We start from the raw sequence: 21,598 nt of genomic DNA, 5'->3' as shown, positions 1-21,598 counted from the left end.
CTTACCTGTAAACAATGCAGCAAATATATCTTAAGAACTTTGCTTTAATAACTATATAATATAATTAGGAATGTGCGCAGGACCATTTTTGCCGGATTTGGATTTGGTTCTAATTCGTCGTCTTGCTTTGGATTTGGATTTGGATTTTTTTACAAAACTTGACAAACAAAAGCTAAAATCACATAAATTGGGCTTTTTTTTCTTCCTAGAGTATTATTAACCTAAATAACCTTGATTTCCAGTCATTTACAGTCAATTTAGACCACCTCACAGTTTAAATTATAGTTTTCACCATTATTGGCCAAAGGTTGCAGTGATCTGACTGGTTACCAAGCGACAAAGCAGCGGCGCAGACACCACAGTAATAAAGCACATCAATGACAGATTGCCACACAGCAGTGGCAGAAATGAAAAGTAGTGCACCCACCCAGTGGGGTACGGCCAGCAGAATCACAGTACTTGTTTACAAAGTGGGCTACGGCCTTAGGAGTCACAGTGCACAATCTTATTCACATTACACAGCACATAGAGGGGAATTCAATTAGAGGCGAAAAGCCATATTCGCCTGTTTTTTTGTGAAAAATTTGCCTAAAATAAATTCGCCAAATTCAATTCCAGGACAATTTCGCCTAAGTGGAAACAATTCTCCAAAAATGATTCTCCAATCAATAGCTGGTGAAAACAAATGCAAAATCTTTATTTTGGGGTGCAAACATGGGGAAACAACTCAGACCCCTTGGGACAGCCCCCAAAGGACAAATACGCAAAAAAAACCAGAAACTAAAACCTAAGAACACCCCAAAAAAGGCATGTCATTTTTGGGGTGTAAATTTAAAAAGTGGGGGGATAAACATTAAAAGTAGCGAAAAATACTTCTTGGGGGTCCACAAGTATGGGTCAGGTGTTTTTGGGATTGCAGGTGCATGCAGCAGGTGGATATTCATAAGAATATGCTAGCACCCATTTTCAAGCTCCCCAAATTTGTCTGGACTACTTATTTTCACCAAAAAATACAGCTTTATGCCATTCTTCACCACTTTTACAAAGACGCTAATAGCAGCCAATTTACACAACTTAAGTACGCAAAATAGTTTTATTAGGGCTATTAGTACACATCTATATTGATTCCCTATGTTAGTGCATCTTTTTCTGGGGTACAGACTGATTTCCCCAATTCTTTCAGTACTTTTCACCTGTTCCGCATTCGCCTATTTCCGTGTTCGCCTGTTTTGCAATTGAATTAGGCGAAAAGCGGGGACGATCACGGAATAAATTCGCCTCTGAAACAGGCGAATGAAGCGAACAGTCGGACAGGCGAAAACTTCGCCTCTAATTGAATATGGCTCATAGTGCCCCTGATTCACATTACACCATAAAGTAGTGTCTCTTATTTATGTTACGACACAGTAGTGCCCCTTTTACACAATGCCCACAGTAGTTACCCTTTTACACAATACCCACAGGAGTGCTCCTTTTACACAATGCCCACAGGAGTGCTCCTTTTACACAATGCCAACAGTAGTGACCCTTTTACACAATGCCCATAGTAGTGACCCTTATACACAATGCCCACAATAGTGACCCTTTTACACAATGTCCACAGTAGTGACCATTTTACGCAATGCCCACAGTAATGACCCTTATACACAAAGCCCAAAGTAGTAATGCCCCTTATACAATGCCCACAGTAGTAGTGCCACTTATACAATGCCCACAGCAGTGGTGTCCCTTACACAATGCCCCCAGTAGTGGTGCCCCCTATGCAGTCCCCTTAGTAGTAGGGCTCCCTATGCAGTGCCCCCAGTAGTAGTATGCCCCCCAGTAGCAGTGCCCCCAATAGTATGCCCCCCAGTAGTAGTGCCCCCATTAGCAGGCCCCCAGTAGTATGCCCCCCAGTAGTAGTGCCCCCATTAGTAGTGCCCCCAGTAGTAGTATGCCACCCAGTAGCAGTGCCCCCATTAGCAGGCCCCCAGTAGTAGTGCCCCTATTAGCAGGCCTCCAGTAGTAGTGCCCCCAGTAGCAGTATGCCCCCAGTAGCAGTGCCCCCATTAGCATGCCCCTAGTAGTATGCCCCAAGTAGCAGTGCCCCCAGTAGTAGTATGCCCCCCTAGTAGCAGTGCCCCCATTAGCAGGCCCCCAGTAGTAGTGCCCCTATTAGCAGGCCCCCAGTAGTAGTGCCCCCAGTGGCAGTGCCCCCATTAGCATGCCCCTAGTAGTATGCCCCAAGTAGCAGTGCCCCCAGTAGTAGTATGCCCCCCTAGTATCAGTGCACCCCATTAGCAGGCCCCCAGTAGTAGTGCCCCCCAGTAGTATGCCCCCCATTAGCAGGCCCCCAGTAGTAGTGCCCCCAGTAGCAAGCCCCAATAGTAGTATGCCCCCCAGTAGTAGTGCCCCCATTAGCAGGCCCTCAGTAGTAGTGCCCCCATTAGCAGGCCCCCAGTAGTATGCCTCCAGTAGTAGTATGCCCCCTAGTAGTAGTGCCCCCATTAGCATTCCCCCAGTAGTATGCCCCATAGTAGTATGCCCTCTGTAGCAGGCCCCCAGTAGTAGTCCCCCATAAGCATGCCCCCAGTAGTAGTATGCTCCCCAGTATCAGTGACCCCATTAGCATGCCCCCAGTAGTATGCCCCCCAGTAGTAGTGCCCCCAGTAGTAGGCCCCCAGTATTAGTGCCCCCATTAGCAGGCCCCCAGTAGTACTTACCTGAATCCCCGCTCCTGTCTCTGTACACTCTGCTCTACTCTGTTACGCGTGGAGGGAGGCGGAAGACAGAGCTCATGAGTGAGCTCCAACCGTCTTCCTCCGTGCAGCAGCCAATAAGAGTCTGCCTGACTCTCATTGGCTGCTTTTACAAACACACAGCTGCCACTGGCGGCTGTGTGTTTGTGTCTGTGTAGGGCAGACAGCTATCACAGTGGTCTGCCCTACACTAGAGGAGCCCTGACGTCGGATTCTCTCATGAGAATCCGACATCAGGAGGCTGCGGCTCGGCCTCTAATGGGGATCCGAGTCAGGCAGGGAACACTCGAACAGGGTTCGGGTGGACTGGGATCCCCTATGTTCAGAGCGGTTTGGATTCCACAGAATCTGTACCGCTCATATCTAAATATAATTATCATTACATGCACATAGGTGTTTACATTGGGAGCTCTCCATTAAAAATACAATGGGGCCTATGTAACAAGGCAAATATAGAGGATACAGTGGCACATTCCCACACTCACCTCCATATATGGTTTTGGACTGTTGCTTAGTACAGCTGACAGGGGTGTGGCCAGTGTAGGTGTCAGGGCGGAGCTAGGGCACACATGCATGGCAATGATATTAGTTATTATCATACAGCCTGTTGTACCACTCCCTGCTTTGAAATCCTCTGTTACCTCTGAGGTGCTAGGGGACAGTTCTACTCTGCGTTTTTGTATTGTAATATGCCAATGTTAGATATGACATACCTCCCAACATTTGTGACTGGAGATGCGCGCCCGAAAAGGGGGCATTACGAGATGGTAAAGGGGATGTTGCCTAATGGCAAACCCCCATTTACATCACTAAAAGGCGTTCCCAGCATCTCTGAGATGCTGGGCTGCCCCCGGGCTTCTCCCCCATGCTGTGAATAGATGCTGTGCTCTGCATATCCGCTGCTCTGCTATGCAGAGCAGCAGTGTATGCTTCCCCCAACTTACCCCTACTGCTGGACACTGCGGCCCATGGGTGGGACAGCGGGACAGTCCCAGAAAAACCGGACTGTCCCGCTGAATGCGGGACAGTTGGGAGGTATGGATATGGTGCTGTCTGCTCAAAACTGGGGCTCCATTGTTCTTACATTTTGTTGCCCAGAACAGTCACCAAATAAGCTCACTTCAATGTCCTGCTTGTGTACAGGCTATTACAGAGACTATAGGGGCTGAGAAGCTGGTGATGGTTGGTATCTCAGGAACAAGTGAAGACCCACAAGGATCTACTAGATGGGGAGATTGGGCTTTCTGTAATAAATGTTGGGCACAAAAGATCTACAATCCTGGGCTCAGGGAAGACGCTCATCCCCTGTACTTTCCCTACGGGGTGATGGGACGTTCTCACCTTGCTGTTGTCAATTTATCTTGCTGTCTCCTGTTTGTACAATGATCTTTGGGAGTGTCAACCAGGCAGGTTCCACAGCTAAATAACATTGCAAATTGCTTCTAACTCTTATACCCTGTCCCACCAAAAACCCAGCTGTGAGCACTGAGCACAGAGTAAGCACGGGTCAGAGCCAGGTTTTACCCCTTTTACACCAGCAGCTGGACCTGAGTTATATCCCGGGTCCGGCATTACAGTGGACTTTTGAAGCTGATGTATTCTCCAAGCATTACTGAAGCCAGGCCATCCCCTGGTTTGAGGAATGACCCGGGTCATCGTGACTCTGGTCATGCTGTTTATAGTGGACCGATACTCAGTTCCTTTCTGATATCAACTCTGGTCATGACCTGGGTTAGATTCCTTGGTCACTTGACTTGGGTTATTTTTCCAGGACCATTTTCCACTCAGCAGTGACCTGGATCGACCCGGCAATAACCAGGGTTATTGCAGCAGTGGGAAAGGGGTATTCATACCAGTAAAATTATCTGTCTCATGCAGGTACTGCTGGCATCCCACCCCAACAGCAGAGAGCAGCTGGCAGTAAAACTGGTGAAGAAGAGGACACTACTAAGGGGCAAGAACCCTATATTTATAGAGCGGGACATCCTGCAAGTCACTGGCAACAGCAGTTTCTTCACCCATGGCTATGCAGCATCCCAGACCCCGGTAAGAGTCTCTGTATCTGTCATAATTGAAACTAACTTCTGAATATCACAGCTTCTGTAATATAAGACAATTATTTTACCATTATTGGACCCCGCATAATTCCAATGGCACATATTGTATGACGCATTATTCTGACACAGAGGTTTATTATCCTAATTCTGTACATTTGTGTAGTATCTGGGATCCTTCATCCCATGCTCCTCACTGTCCAACACTGACTCAATCACTTACCCCGTGTCCTGTGGACATTATATATGTAGAGGCCCATCTCAGACAGAAGACGGGCTGTATACAGCGTATACATTGGGCCTCATTCACATCACTAGTGGTGACTGAGTATTACTGATTATAATCTGCTGTGTGTCAGAGTAATGTCCATAATGTAACTTATATCATACTCTCTGATTCCTATACAGGAACACATCATATTCATCATGGAGTACCTGAGTGGGGGAGATCTATACCAGCTAATAGAGAAGAGTGCCCCATTAGGTGATGCCACTAGCAGGTAAAAGAGAACGTGGGTATATTATTACTATTATTATTATTGATATGACAAATAGGAACATCAGTGTTTCCATCCCTGCACCTGGGCTGTAGTAGGACCCGGCCTATGCGGCCTAACAAATCCAGGCTGGGCCTTTATAGGTGTCCATGGTGACAGGTCTGTGTATAATACAGAGTCTCCTGGACACAGGGGCTCCATTGTGTTACTCAGCTATACAAAGAGCATGGGCGGGATGCATCAAGGGCAGAAATGTGGTCGAAAATGTGCATTTCTCATATGCACCTAGCCTCGGAGGGCGCGGTGGGTAATGACATCTTCCTGTTGGGATTACCAATAGGAGCCCATGGGCTTCTCTCAGCAGAGTGCTGAGAGAGGTTTCCAATCAAATCCTTCCCAGCATTCTCCACAGCACATGCCAGAGGGGCTTCTGGGTCAAAGACCCGAATGTCCCTCCATCGCAAAGGGACGCTCTTACCGACAGAGCGGTCCTTTGCGGTGATCGTCATGCATACCAGCTATACCAACACCAGCATGCATGCGATGACCGGTGGAATGCATCGCGAGTGCAATGCATCATGCATCCCGCCCCATGTGTGATAATAATATGTCACGTGTCACTCTTATACTCTGATACTATATCAGGGGGAATGTACTATCTCATTATTGGTCATTTTACTTTAAAAATATTTGCTATTAATATTTATGTTCTTTCTTCCTCATCAGATTTTTAACAGCAGAAATCCTTTGTGGGCTCCAATTCCTCCACTCAAGGGGCATTATCCATAGGTAACTCGTTATTTCTAATGATCACATACAGTAACCCCCTATATGCAGTTACAGTATAGCTATTATGTTGCTGGGGGTCAGGCTATAGAGAAGTGTCTCTGCCCTTTTCTGCAAATGGGGGATCATTCATTCTTGAGTTACATGATATGTAGGGCGAGGTTCTTGTGACTGCTTCACACATCCTCTTATCTCCATCTTTATCCCACCACATACATAGGGGCCTATTTATCATAGATTTCCCCTGAAAATACCAATTTTTAGGTGGTACCTGCAAATATTAAGTAACCCCTGAATGTATGTATAGGGAATCTCAGCACATATTGGGGATATCTGCTGCAATCCCCCAGTTTAATCACAAAAGCAGCCGCCATAGGTTTCTATAGGTTTCTATGGGGGCTGCATACTGTATATGCCGATTTTACCAAGCTCTGGAATGTGAAGTATTCTGGAGCTTGGCCCCATTAGCTAACACCATCTTCAGATAGTTATTGGGAAAGGGATCCATAGGATGTCTGCACGGCAATGGCTGCCACTATAGATATAGATAAGAAATTATGTTTATTAGGTCTAAAACCTGATAACTAATAAATAGGCCCCATAGTGACTCTATGCAGCTGTCAGTCACAGTGATTGCCTCCCTACAGTCACCATGTTTTACATCACTGATCCCTTTTTCCCACTGTGACGCTGACATGGTTCTTATTGTGTCTCTGGGAATCTTTCTCTGTAACAAACAGTTATACAGCTGGTAGCTGTCTGACAGGCAGAACTTACACTCATTCTCCTCACAGGGACATCAAACCGGAGAACGTGCTCCTAGATGCTGTTGGCCATGCCAAAATTGGTGATTTTGGCCTTGCAGTTAAAAACACCAATGGCCAGAAGATATCAGGAGCTGCTGGGACGGTGGGTTACATGGCCCCTGAGGTAAGTAACAGATTAATTGTCTACAGGCTTCTCATACTGTATCTCCATTTCACTATTAATCGGACAACATCTTGGTTCTTAATGATATCTAAACACAGGGTCTTAGTCAGGGATGGATGCAGGGTCTGAGTCAGGGATGGACGGAGGGCCTGAGTCAGGGATGGACGCAGGGTCTGAGTCAGGGATGGACGCAGGGTCTGAGTCAGGGATGGACGCAGGGTCTGAATCAGGGATGGACGCAGGGCCTGAATCAGGGATGGACGCAGGGTCTGAGTCAGGGATGGAGGCAGGGTCTGAGTCAGGGATGGAGGCAGGGTCTGAGTCAGGGATGGACGCAGGGTCTGAGTCAGGGATGGAGGCAGGGTCTGAGTCAGGGATGGATGCAGGGTCTGAGTCAGGGATGGAGGCAGGGCCTGAGTCAGGGATGGAGGCAGGGTCTGAGTCAGGGATGGACGCAGGGTCTGAGTCAGGGATAGACGCAGGGTCTGAGTCAGGGATGGACGCAGGGCCTGAATCAGGGATGGACGCAGGGTCTGAGTCAGGGATGGAGGCAGGGTCTGAGTCAGGGATGGAGGCAGGGTCTGAGTCAGGGATGGACGCAGGGTCTGAGTCAGGGATGGACGCAGGGTCTGAGTCAGGGATGGACGCAGGGTCTGAGTCAGGGATGGAGGCAGGGTCTGAGTCAGGGATGGACGCAGGGTCTGAGTCAGGGATGGATACAGGGCCTAAGCCAGCATTGTGTGGTATTGCACAGCTGCAGGGAATTAGCTGTGCAATACCGTACAGCTGATATACTAATGCAGCAGGAAGCGTCTGGTGTACATAGAGGCCTCATGACAGCATCGCAGATACAATTGCTGTGCCCTAAGACGCAGCATCAGATCTTCTTCAAGACAACCTGCAATCTAAGTAACCCTGAGGTTACTCAGATTGCACCTAGCAGCTGCGTAGTCGAGGCCAGGAAGTTTGTGTTGGAAGACGCAGACCCTGGCCTCAACACTCCTGCAATAATGGGACAAGACATGGAGGCTAGCTCCACCCACTCCCTGCCCCCAAATGGCCGCAGCCTGTGAATCAGTCTCTAGCTTTGGGGAACTGTGAGAGATCTTGCAGTAGAGACTGGCGCCTGTGTAGTACAGATCCTGCACATGCACCAGTCTTCTAACATCGCAATAGTACACATACCATCGGGTTTGCATATTACTTTGAATCAGGACCGCAATGCAGATGTTTGCGCAATTGAGCAATTATCGGAATCTGAGCATGTATCAAGTTCCATTGCCGCCAGCTGTCGGAGCGACTATTTTCTTGCAGTGTGATTGACAGGCCGGGTACATTTGGGGGGAGTAAAGGGGGAGGCATTTGGTGACCATTTTGGGTGCATGTCGCTGTCTGTGATCCTGTACACAGAAAAATGGTTCTCAGTTGCCGTGGACACTCTGTGTGACAATAGGGTTACTCAGAAATCCGATAATCAACTGATCTATGACTAATGCTGGGTCTTTGTACAGTCACTTGGATTTGTGAAGTCACCGGTGAGCGGCTCAATACAAATCTAGGTGACTGTGACATTTGCATATTCTTGCACAGTCGCTGTGTACACATTTGCAGCATGATTAGGGTCCATCTCTGAATCAGGTTATAGTCCAGAAGAATATTTTCAAGAGGAAGAGAAGTGACACAAAATTATATAAGTACAGACTAATATATCCAAGTAAGCAATGTTACATAGGGGCTTATGCAGAGGTGGCAGCTGTTGCATTTGTACTGTAACTGAGATTTTGGATGCAGCGAACTTGTGAAAATATGTTAATGACTCAGCCACTGTCTTGTGTACAGAGATGCCCCACCGGCCGGTGTCTCGGATGCGCCGCTTACATACAATAGCCCCAACATCGGTCCCAGAATTGAACTTCTGAGCAACCCTATGGTGTCTCATAATGTCCGTCTCAACTAAGAGGCCGGGCCCAGTCCATCTGCAAACAAATGCGCAGAGACTGACTAGGAGGGGCCCAGAATACGGTGGTGACATGCCTGTGTTTTTGTATCCTCACCCCCGTTACCTCCCCCCATCGTTACTAATCAATCACAGTATGTGGAAAAAAATCGCTCCACTGCATTCACCTCTGTATTAGGCCCGTAGTCACATGGGCTGTAATTATTAGGCAGTGAAGTGGAGTTTTTGGCCAGAGAAAGAGGCTATCACCGCTTCTTCCTATATAAGATGTCACATTGCATATCACTGTGATATGCGGCAACATGGTGTGGGAACATTGTTATTTATGAATAGACCCAAGCATTGCAATGTTCACTTAGCATAATTATGTAGAGATGAAAAAAGGAAAGAGGGCCCTGCTCTCACGATCTTATGATCTTTAGGGGATATGGGTGGACACAATAGGGGGCAGAGGGTAAAGTAGAGATGGGCAGAGACTATAGAGGTAGTAGGGAGGGTAGTAGGGTAGAATGAAAACAATACATGTAAAGTCTGGGAAGCAGGTGAAAGACTAATGGAGTGAGGGAGGGAGTTCCAGAGGTTAGGAGAGGCCCAGGAGAAGTCCTGACTGTGAGAGTGGGAAGTGGTGATCAGGGAGATTAGCAGAGAGATGAGGGTGGGAGGAAGCATGTGAGGAGATGAGGCTGGAGATGTAGGGAGGTGAGGTGTGGGTGAGAGCTTAGTAGATGAGTGAGTTTACATTAATAAAAACCTTTTACCAAAGCGTAAAAGCCTATACCAGGAATGATTCAGTAACAATATATAGTAGGCAGTACAGTGTATGAATGGCTTCCACAGGGTATTCATTCCCCAAATGAGTCTTATGACCTTGTGGTACATTCAGTCAGGGAGCTCTAACCCCTCTTGATGTTCCCACTTCCATATTTAAATAGCTTCCAAAAAGATGGCCAAGCTGTCCTTCCTCTGCAGTCCCCCAGGTGTACTTCTGCACGCTGCAGCTTATCCAGCACTTCCTGTGACATAAGCGGCTGAAAGTATCAGTAGCTTCCCCGTCACTTGTGTCTTCTGTCTTCCATCATTCACAGAGGATTCCACTGACGAGTAATGCTGCCAAGTCTCTCCACCCACTAATGTGCCAGCATCACGCTGCAGCTCCATGTATACCAACTGCTGACTACTCTACTGGGCACCACAGCTTTATGTACATGATCATATTCCTATATAAGTAATCATTGCACTTTCTCCATATTTATTGCTGTGATTGCCTCATTTGCCTCGGTGTTTGCTTTGGCTCTCTAGTATAATATACACGGTCATTATTTATCATAACAGTTATTTTAATTTAGTAATTGATTTCTCTCACATAAACCCTCAGCTGAATGCTGTCTGTGTAATTGCCTGTATATGTTCATTGATATTCTTCCTTCCATCAGATGTTTCATTGTGCACAAAAAGGAGAGGTGTCAGCATAACCCGGTGCCTCCTGCCAGGTTGGACAATGTACTAATCATCTGTTTCTCCATCATGTTTTTACAGATGCTTAGAAAGAAGCCGTATGATGCCATGGTAGACATTTTTTCCTTGGGTGTCATGGTATTTGAGATGGCCACAGGAGACCAACCCTTTTACTGTGGTGAAGAGTCTGTTGAGGTTATAAAATCTGTCCTCAACGATAACCCAGTCTACCCAGAGGAACTCAGTCCTGGCATCACTAACATCCTAAAGCGAGTGAGTATGCAGTATACAGGCTTATCACAGGGTCAGGAGATTATACAGTCACAGGGGAAATAAGGCACAGGTCTGAGAACATACATTAATACTAATGAATACACTCCCAGCAAATGTACAGCCATGGCCAAATGTTTTGAATGACAAGTATTGGTTTTCACAAAGTTTGCTGCTTCTGTGTTTTTGTCAGATGTTACTATGGTATACTGAAGTAAAATTACAAGCATTTCATAAGTGTCAGGCTTTTATTGGCAATTACATTAAGTTTATTTATGCAATGAGTCAATATTTGCAGTGCTGACCCTTCTTTTTCAAGACCTCTGCAATTCGCCCTGGCATGCTGTCAATCAACTTCTGGGCCACATACTGACAGATGGCCGCCCATTCTTGCCTAATCGATGCTTGGAGTTTGTCAGAATTTGTGGCTTTTTGTTTGTCCACCCACTTCTTGAGGATTGACCAAAAGTTCTCAATGGGATTAAGGTCTGGGGAGCAGGGCTGTAACTAGGGCACCGCAGGACAAGCGGCAATGTTCAGGCCTGTTAATTTTCTGTTTATTATCATTCTCACTTCTAGCTTCCTCTTATTTCATCCAAGCATTTTCTGGCCTACCCCATCTCTTCCCTGGTCCTTCCCCATGAGGCCTTTCCCCTTTTTTTGGGTGCATTATGTCCCTATTTGAAAAATAGGGGGTGCTAATGTCCTTTCTGGCTCAGGGCACCAAAAAGTCTAGTTACAGCTCTGCTGGGGAGTTTCCTGGCCATGGACCTGTTCCCCTAGCCACTTAGTTATCACTTTTGCCTTATGGCAAGGTGCTCCATCATGCTGGAAAAGGCATTGTTTGTCACCAAACTGATCTTGGGAGAAGTTGCTCTTGGAGGATGTTTTGGTACCATTCTTTATTCATGGCTGTGCTCTTAGGCAAAATTGTGAGTGAGCCCACTCCCTTGGCTGAGAAGCAACCCCACACATGAATGCTCTCAGGATGCTTTACTGTTGGCATGACACAGGACTGATGGTAGCGCTCACCGTTCCTTCTCCAGACAAGTGATTTTCCAGATGCCCTAAACAATCTGAAAGGGGATTCATCAGAGAAAATAACTTTACCCCAGTCCTCAGCAGTCAATCCCTGTACCTTTTGCAGAATATCAGTCTGTCCCTGATGTTTTTTCTAGAGAGAAGTGGCTTCTTTGCTGCACTTCTTGACACCAGGCCATCCTCCAAAAGTCGTCACCTCACTGTGCGTTAATATGCACTCACACCTGCCTGCTGCCATTCCTGAGCAAGCTCTGCACTGGTGGTGCCCCAATCCCGCTGCATCAACTTTAGGAGACGGTCCTGGTGCATGCTGGACTTTCTTGGGCACCCCGAAGCCTTCTTCACAACTATTGAACCTCTCTCCTTGAAGTTCTTCATGATCCGATAAATGGTTGATTTAGGTGCAATCTTACTAGCAGCAATATCCTTGCCTGTGAAGCCCATTTTGTACAAAGCAACGATGACTGCATGTGTTTCCTTGCAGGTAACCATGGTTGACAGAGGAAGAACAATGATTTCAAGCACCACCCTCCTTTTAAAGCTTCCAGTCTGTTAATTCTAACTCAATCAGCATCACCTGTGTTAACAAGAGAATCATTGACATGTCGCCAGCTGGTCCTTTTGTGGCAGGGGTGAAATGCAGTGGAAATTTTGTTTTTGGGATTAAGGAGCTCATTCAGACCCACTTGCTAAGATGCAAACGTTCACTGCTGCCGATGGTATGCAGTGTGTATGCATCGCAGTGCGCATACCTTAGCGAAAGCTCACAATGTGTTCGCTCACTGCGCATAGACAGCCCAGCAGAGTGAGTGACAGGGGAAGCAGTTTGTAGGTGGTAACAGGGGCTGGCCATTAAAAACAAGGGAGTGGAGGTGCAAACACAGGCATGCCTGAGCATCTCAACTGCATTTTAGAAGTGTGCATAATTATAAGACAGCATCATAGTACATGTCACCTGGCTTGTATTTACACAGAAGTGCTCGCAGTGCTTGCGGCAGGGTATGGTAATGTACCGATGGTTGGATACACTTCCTGGGCATGATGTGCACAAGTGAGGATCTTAAGACAGGCTGGGGGGTGTCTGCATACACTATGTGATCGCTCTCTAAGAAATACTGGGTGTGCAAATGCATTGCTGTGCGATTGCACTACCTACGCAATTTGCATACACATCTAGCGAGCTTCTCTGAATCAGCTCTTAAGTTCATTGTCATGGCAAAGAGGGACTTTGCAATTAATTGCAAATCATCTGATCACTCTTCATGACATTCTGGAGTATATGCAAAAACTGAAGCAGCAGACTTTGTGAAAACCAATACGTGTGTCATTCTCAAAAGTTTTGGCCATGGCTGTAGTTGTAAGACAAAATTTAATATTTTATATATGTCACCCTGAGAATAAAGTAGCATAAGGAAAAGGAATGACATTGGTCAGCTAGTACTTATCTACCATTAACACTCTATACTTTTCTGTTTATTCCTTTGATAGTTCCTATGCAAATCCCCAGAAAGAAGGCAGCGACTATATATTAACATCAAAGATCATCAGTTTTTCTGGCCCATTAACTGGGAAGACCTGGAGGCTGGCAGGATATGTCCCCCATTCATAATGCCACCGGTAAGTATATGTACAATATAGGAATGTACACAATATGTGCTCCATCATACAGTCCTATTATCTCATAGACAATGCTGGTGATCAGGAGAGATGAATGTCATTGTACAAATGGTCACACAAATGCCAATCTAGAGGGACAATGGGCCTGATTCATTACAGATCGCAACTGCAACAGTGTAAGCAGATCCGCCGATGGTGCGTACTGCGCATGCACTGCACGAGTTAGCATTGCGATCACACTGCGTTTACCTACACAGATAGGAATCCATCGCAGAGTGAGTGACAGGCCGTGAGCATTTGGGGATGGTGGCGGGGGAGTGGTTGGTGAAACGCAGGCGTGTCTGTCCATTTTCATGGGCGTGCATAAATTAGCCACTGCAACGACATACACAGCTTGTGCACACACTGCGTGCGATGAGGTTAGCAATTTCTGAGTAAGGTCAACCCTGTTGTAATTGTGCGTGAGGGGCCGATGTTACTCGGTAGCAGTAGGCATCTCTATGCTGGCTGTGCGATGGCATTGAGATGACATTCATTAGCATATTCTCGCAGCGGACAAGTACATGCAATCTCTTACTTGTCATCCTTGCTGGATCAGGCCCACAGTATGGCTAAATTACTGCTGTAAAAATGTTGTGGCCAAATGCAGAATGTGGAGAATATTTTGTGGAATGTTTTTGAAATTCAATTGTAAACACATGGACAGTATATGTTTATTATCAGCCGTATATGTTACTTTCAGCCAATTTATTGCAATCGGTGGCAAATGCAGAATTTCTAGAGGGAGTTTAGAAATCCTTGATTTTGAGCGAGTGTGGCCAGTCCATGGAGAGGGCATCATTAGCACTTACACTGTGTCATACAAAGGGCCTGATTCAGCAAGGATCGTAACTGCTAATGCAATAGCGATTATGCACGCAGTCTCACTGCGATAGTAGTATGCTAATCCATTGCGATCACTATGCCATCGCAGAACATAAGGACGCCCACTTTACCTTACACACATACATATGTACTGTTTAGTACAACTGCAAAACCATCTGTACTATTGAGTACCATCGCAGCCTCATGCACACTTGCACAAGCTCTGACCTTACTCAGGAATTGCTAACTTCAGCTCATGCTATGAGGCCTCAGGCTGCATACGGCATTGCAGTGGATAATTTTTACACGCCCAGGCAACGTCGTTCCAACGCACTGGCACGCCTGTGTTTCGCCGACCACCCCGCGTGACCACCCACAAACGGCACTTTCTATCAATCACTCTGCAATGGATCTGCATAGTCACTGCGATCGCAGTGTTCAGTTCACACACTGCGTTCCATGCGCAGAATGCAACGATCGGTCGATTGCGTAAGTAATCTCAGATGCGAACGGTAGTGAATCAGGCCCAAAGTACTGTGTGTGTCATAATTCTGACATATAAAAGGCCAGCAAACATAGTTAACCCATTAGATGTGGCAATAGGGCCATCCTGCCTGAGCTGAATGTTTTTATTTCAGATGTGGGCACAATTCCAGAGTATTGGAGCAAGTCCGGGAGTCTAGGCGAGCAGCAGAAGAACCTAGCACTGCCCTGGGCATATATGTACACATTAGTTTCCTTGTGCACTTGATTAATGATCCCTATAGATGGTTTATAGTAGTGCACCCCTTAGTGCATGTTTTCCAGATCTCCTAGTTGGTGCACAGGTGTATTTATTTCTGGCTGACACATTAAAAGATCCACAGATGGTGCTGACCATTTCTGATACTGAGAAGAACATGCAACACTAGTATAATTCTATTAGTTTACTATTTCTATTGTGGTCATGGTGTGGGCTGGAGAGGGGCAACCAAAAAAAACCTTGCATTTGCCTATGGCAATATTCTTCCTTTCACATGCAACATGCATTGATATTGTAGAAGGGTAAATCCAAACTAAAATGTAATTATACAGCAACCCAAAGTCAGTGAGGCATCTAGTTACCATTATACATATATCTATATCTATACATTTATCTATAGTAAGCAGAGTTTGCACATTACATAATTATTTTTCATTATGACACAGTGACAAAGAGCCCCATTACTGTGTATTTATTTTGTGTTTACATGATGGATCTGATTTGTCTCCTTTTCCTAGACCCCAGTTACCACCTGTGAACATCATAAACTGGATGACTTGGTACCACCTCAAGCATCACGGGAGCCACCAATATCTAAGGTGGAGGAGCGCCGGTTCCGTGGATTCTCGTTTGTAAGTGACCGGTGGAGAACCATGGACAACCAGTGATCGGCATAACATCCTGCCTGGTTCCATCACAGCAATTTTCACCTGCTGATTACCATCAAATACAGCAATACCATCTGCTGAATACCAACAATACAGTAGTAACATCTGCTGTTTACCAACAATTACAGTAGTAACATCTGCTGTTTACCAACAAACACAGTAGTAACATCTGCTGTTTACCAATAATCACAGTAGTAACATCTGCTGTTTACCAACAAACACATTAGTAACATCTGCTGTTTACCAACAATCACAGTAGTAACATCTGCTGTTTACCAACAATCACAGTAGTAACATCTGCTGTTTACCAACAATCACAGTAGTAACATCTGCTGTTTACCAACAATCACAGTAGTAACATCTGCTGTTTACCAATAATCACAGTAGTAACATCTGCTGTTTACCAACAATCACAGTAGTAACATCTGCTGTTTACCAACAATCACAGTAGTAACATCTGCTGTTTACCAACAATCACAGTAGTAACATCTGCTGTTTACCAACAATCACAGTAGTAACATCTGCTGTTTACCAATAATCACAGTAGTAACATCTGCTGTTTACCAACAATCACAGTAGTAACATCTGCTGTGTCCTCAAGTCTGTAGCAGCATTATTTCTTGCACCTGGATAATCTCTGCATTCCATAAAACTGGCATGTTAGTTGCAGCAGCAGTTCCTCTGTACTTCAAAACTTGGGACAGCAGAGGTAATATTTTTATATACAATCAACTCTATTACAGTATTTGACTAAATTATAACATTTAGATTGTAGAATGATTTGCTGTGTACACAACTCTGTATTTGCTGAGGTCCACCAGTCACCAGCATCTCTACACCCTAATCACACCATGTACAGGATGTGTATAATGGTGCACACCCCAACACAATATACCACATTATAGTGACACTGATGTATCTATGGTCAATATTCCAACAAAATTACTAATAGGAAATAAATGTTCAGTATTATCAGATTACAGAATACATTATTTACCCTAATTCAATGACTGGCTACTCGTACTCATAAATCACAGATATAAACAAGCCTATAATCTATTCTCATGTAATAAATTGTCTGCTCGACAGGTGTAAGATAGAGAGAGAAGAACTGTAAATATATATTACTGCTTTGTACATAAGACCTTTCCATACTATGGGCTAAAGTTACTAAGAGTCAGTTTTGGTTGATTTTGCATTCTTGTGCATTTTGCTGTCTTGTGTGCAAAGTGGAGATTTACTAAAGTAAAAAAACGACGCAAAACCAACCAGAAATCTGACTTTACAACAGTTTAGAACATTGGACCAACAAATGATACTTTCACATAGACGACTACAGAAACTGAAGATTTACTAACAGTCGGTTTTGAAATTGATCATTAGCCGTCCACAAACCGACTGAAAAACCTGAACTACTAATAGTATAATAAGTGACAGGTGGGGCAGTATAATGAGGGATAACTGTACTTAGTTATGGCTGGAGGTAAGTGTGAGGGTCAGTATAATGAGGAATCACTGTACTTAGTTATGGCTGGAAGTAAGTGTGAGGGGCAGTATAATGACTGATCACTGTACTTAGTTATGGCTGGAGGTAAGTGTGAGGGGCAGTATAATGAGGGATCATTGTACTTAGTTATGGCTGGAGGTAAGTGTGAGGGGCAGTATAATGAGGAATCACTGTACTTAGTTATGGCTGGAAGTAAGTGTGAGGGGCAGTATAATGACTGATCACTGTACTTAGTTATGGCTGGAGGTAAGTGTGAGGGGCAGTATAATGAGGGATCATTGTACTTAGTTATGGCTGGAGGTAAGTGTGAGGGGCAGCATAATGAGTGATCACTGATGGTAAGTGTTAGAAGCAGTATAATGAGGGATCATTGTACTTAGTTATGGCTGGATGTAAGTGTGAGGGGCAGTATAATGAGGGATCACTGTTGGTAAGTGTGAGAAGCAGTATAATAAGGGATCACTGTACTTAGTTGTGGCTGGAGGTAAGTGTGAGGGGCAGCATAATGAGTGATCACTGTACTTAGTTGTGGCTGGAGGTAAGTGTGAGGGGCAGCATAATGAGTGATCACTGTACTTAGTTGTGGCTGGAGGTAAGTGTGAGGGGCAGCATAATGAGTGTTCCCTGGTGGTAAGTGTGAGAAGCAGTATAATGAGGGATCACTGTACTTAGTTATGGCTGGATGTAAGTGTGAGGGTCAGTATAATGAGGGATCACTAATGGTAAGTGTGAGGAGCAGTATAATGAGGGATCACTGTACTTATTATGGCTGGAGGTAAGTGTGAGGGGCAGTATAATGAGGGATCACTGTACTTATTATGGCTGGAGGTGTGAGGGGCAGTATAATGAGGGATAATGGTACATGGTTATGAATGGGGGTAAGAGGGCAGGTATAAAGCACTGTTAATGGTTCATGGAGTCATCTTTCAAAAATTATTGGGGTTTGCTTATGCCCCCTGTATGAATGAGAAATGCCATACATAGTGTGATGTTCTGGGGTATTCTGCTCAGTAGTGTGGTCAGTGGTACAGTATTTGGGTGCTAAAAGAAGAGTCACCATACAGCTTTTCCATGTTTAAATAAACTAATGATTTAATGTCAGTCTCAGAGTAGCCCCATATAAACATGACTGATTTATAACAAAACGATCCTGCCTTCATCTTGCAGAGCATAGGAGCATTTGGCAGCGGAGAATGACGTCGGGTCTACATGGGAACAGGAGTCACAGAAGAGTCTACTATAAATGGGGAGTCTGGCCTGGACAGGAAACCTATAGTGATCACTGCAATAAGTCCTGGCTCACACTGACACAGACACACACTCACATACTGACACAGACACACACACTCACATACTGACAGACAAACTCACACACTGACACACTCACACAGACTACAGACACACACACTGACACAGACACACACACACACTCACACACTGACACAGACTACAGACATACACACACTGACACACATACTCACACACTGACACAGACACACACACTGACACAGACTACAGACACACACACTGACAAAGACTACACTGACACATACCTCTCACTTAAAAACACAAATAAATACAGCTCTGGCATCATTACACCCCACATGTTATACACAGACCTGCAGTGCAGCTCGAGTCCAGGAGAGACTGCCGGCAGTACCATCAGATCTCTGTCACCCGGCAGCAGCTCCCTCTCAGCCTCTCACAATGCTGGTGCTGCCATGTGAACTGCCTAGGAGGGACTGTGCGCTGCTGCTGCAGCTCCCCCTACAGCCAGCACAGTATGACAGCAGGCACAGTTGCCTGAGCTTCTCTTTAAAAAAAATAAAAAAATAGTTCAGCTGCGCAGCGATGGAGCAGCTGGCAGGGGGGGTTTCTAGGTACTCAGAAACCCCCCCTCCGGGCGCGGGTGCGCACCCACCACAGGCCGGACCCAATTTCCACCAGCTTCTGCTTTATATACTGTGTGAGCTGCTGATATTTGCACTATGTCCAGTTATTATAATAAAAAAATGATATTTCTATGGTGTAATGACTATCTGTCCATGATTAATGCCCATTTCTTTGTTATCACCCATAAATGTGACCTTCTGAGGACATAGCACTGATTTCCGGATGTAGTTTATATCCTGGCGGTCCAGATGACAGTGCTCAGAATGCCGGTGCCAGAATCCTGACACCAGCATCCCGACCGCCAGAATCCTACTGGTAAGTATTGGGGTTAGGGGGAGGGTTAGACACTAGGGGAAGGGTTAGAATTAGGCTGTGGGGGAGGTTAGATTTAGGCTGTGGGGGGAGGGTTTGGTTTAGGCTGCGGGGAGGGAGGGCTAGGTTTAGGGATAGAGGCAGGGTTAGGATACATACCAACAGTTGTCGGTTTCCTAACCCTGTCGGGATGCTGGCATTGGGATTCTGACTGCTGGTATCCTGAGCAGGGCTGCCAACAGCTCTGCCGGGCCCAGGTATAGGGAGGGGGCATGGCCTACTGGGGAGGTGTGGCCAGACCCCCTCCATCCCAAAAAAAAGACTACATTTGCTGTGCACGTACAGCATAGGGTGTGCAGGTGTTAGGGGGTGGGGGCGCAATTGTTCCCCACTCCCGCATATAATACAGGAAGGGAGGTCTGACTAACGCATGGAGAGAGGTCTCCCTAGCCCAGCAAACAGCGTGACAGCAGCGTGTGTGCTGGGCTGGGGAGAGGCTGCTTCAGCAGCAGTCCATCCGCTCTCTCTGCTGTCCATAAGTTGACGGCAGCAACGGCAGCTTGGACGGGGTGGGGGGCGGGCTGCAGGACCCGGGTCCCCACCAGGCCCCTTCAACAGGCCCGGGCTTGGGTAAAAGAGATGATGGCGCTGGGGGTAATCTGTATAAATATGTGTGAAATAGACAGAAATTAATAGAAATCACTATTTAATAATATTGAAAAGTACATGGAGTGCATATATTACTACACACATGTACCATCATCAATAAACCTGAATATCCAAGCTGTATTAGAACATGCCCTATTTTCATATTATCACAGAAGTTAATAACTGTTATAGTTAGTCATATTTCTCTCTCAGATTGATCAAACAACAGATTCAGTAATTTCTTAGATCAACTATTAATATCGGGGACGGTTTAGGAGAGGAGAGGGCCCATGTGCAGCCCACAGGCGGGCCTCCTCTTCTCCGGCAGTATAGTGGACTCTGGCTTTCTACAACGTGATGATGTCACCTGGAAAATGGCTGCCACGCCATTTTCCCAGTGATTTCAGTATACAGAACCGACCGATGTGGAACTCTGGAAAAGTTATTATAATAATTATATGAGTGCATGGTGTGCAGTGTAGGCCCCCAGGATTGAGGTGCCTGTGTGTACCCATCTCACAAGAACATATGGACCCCTGCACATTTAGTTACCTTCTGATCTGCCGATAGCTCATTAGTACCTAAATTTAGTCCTCAGCTTTTCAGTTTCCACTTTTCGAGCTACTAGAATCTGTTGACCTCAAATTCCTTACATGGAAAACAGACTTCATTTTAGCTTTATGCTCAGCATTATGTCTGGACTGGGAGCTCCCCAATCTTTTCCTTGAAGTAGAGACCCTACCTGAGTAGACTTTATTTTCTGACCTACTTTTACTCCTGTGCAATTGTTTTTCCAAGTCTTCCCCTCTTCCTTCCTTTTTAATTGACATTATGTCATCATCAACATTGTGAATGTTGACACCCCTTCTTTGTCGACACTTTGAACATATACCACCCTAACCGTAATTGCAGCCTATTCCTAACCCTAATTGCAGCCTATATTTAACCTTAATTTCAGCCTATCCCTAACCCTAATGGCAGTTTATACATAACTCTAATTGCAGCCTAACCCTTATTGCAGCTTATCCATAACCCAAATTGCAACCTAACCATAATTGCAGTTTATAACCCTATTTTCAGCCTAACTCTAATTGCAATATATCCGTAACTCTAATTGCAGCCAAACCCTAATTGCAGCTTATCCATAACTCTAATTGCAGCCTAACCCTAATTGCAGCTTATCCATAACCCTAATTGCAGCCTAACCGTAATTGCAGCCTATATTTAACCTTAATTTCAGCCTATCCCTAACCCTAATTGCAGCCTAACCCTAATTGCAGCTTATCCATAACTCTAATTACAGTTTAACCCTAGTTGTAACGTAACGCTAACCCTAATTGCATATGCCGTTACTGTCCGCATTCACAATGTCGACATACTGAAAATTTTGACATTGTGGATATTCTCATGTGGTCTGCTGACATTCAGAACATGTTGACATTCCTGATACTTACCATCTATTAATACGATATAATTATTATTTTTTTTTAAATGGTGGCTTTGGTGTAAGCCAGATGTAATAGATTTTCAATCTCAATTACCTGACAAACCCAGTAGTGATTCTGGCGCAGAAATGTACTACATGTGTAAAAAGTCAATACGCGTAAAGAGCTCACTGT

General features: G+C 45.4%; 1 protein-coding gene across 1 annotated transcript in view; it reads left to right on the top strand.

Annotated features, from left to right (window-relative positions):
- Positions 1-15,619, top strand: part of LOC148474997 (protein kinase C delta type-like) — a 28,041-nt gene extending 12,422 nt beyond the window's left edge. The window contains exons 3-9 of the mRNA XM_088457874.1: positions 4,617-4,784; positions 5,201-5,292; positions 6,016-6,078; positions 6,870-7,023; positions 10,514-10,690; positions 13,217-13,345; positions 15,470-15,619. Coding sequence (XP_088314000.1) covers positions 4,617-4,784; positions 5,201-5,292; positions 6,016-6,078; positions 6,870-7,023; positions 10,514-10,690; positions 13,217-13,345; positions 15,470-15,619 — 933 coding nt within the window. The remainder of the gene's footprint in view (positions 1-4,616; positions 4,785-5,200; positions 5,293-6,015; positions 6,079-6,869; positions 7,024-10,513; positions 10,691-13,216; positions 13,346-15,469) is intronic.
- The last annotated feature ends 5,979 nt before the right edge of the window (positions 15,620-21,598 follow it).

Source organism: Taudactylus pleione, unplaced genomic scaffold (assembly GCF_031769625.1).
Source record: "Taudactylus pleione unplaced genomic scaffold, aTauple2 ptg000790l, whole genome shotgun sequence".
NCBI classification, from domain to species: domain Eukaryota; kingdom Metazoa; phylum Chordata; class Amphibia; order Anura; family Myobatrachidae; genus Taudactylus; species Taudactylus pleione.
This window is presented reverse-complemented; position numbering and strand designations above follow the sequence as displayed.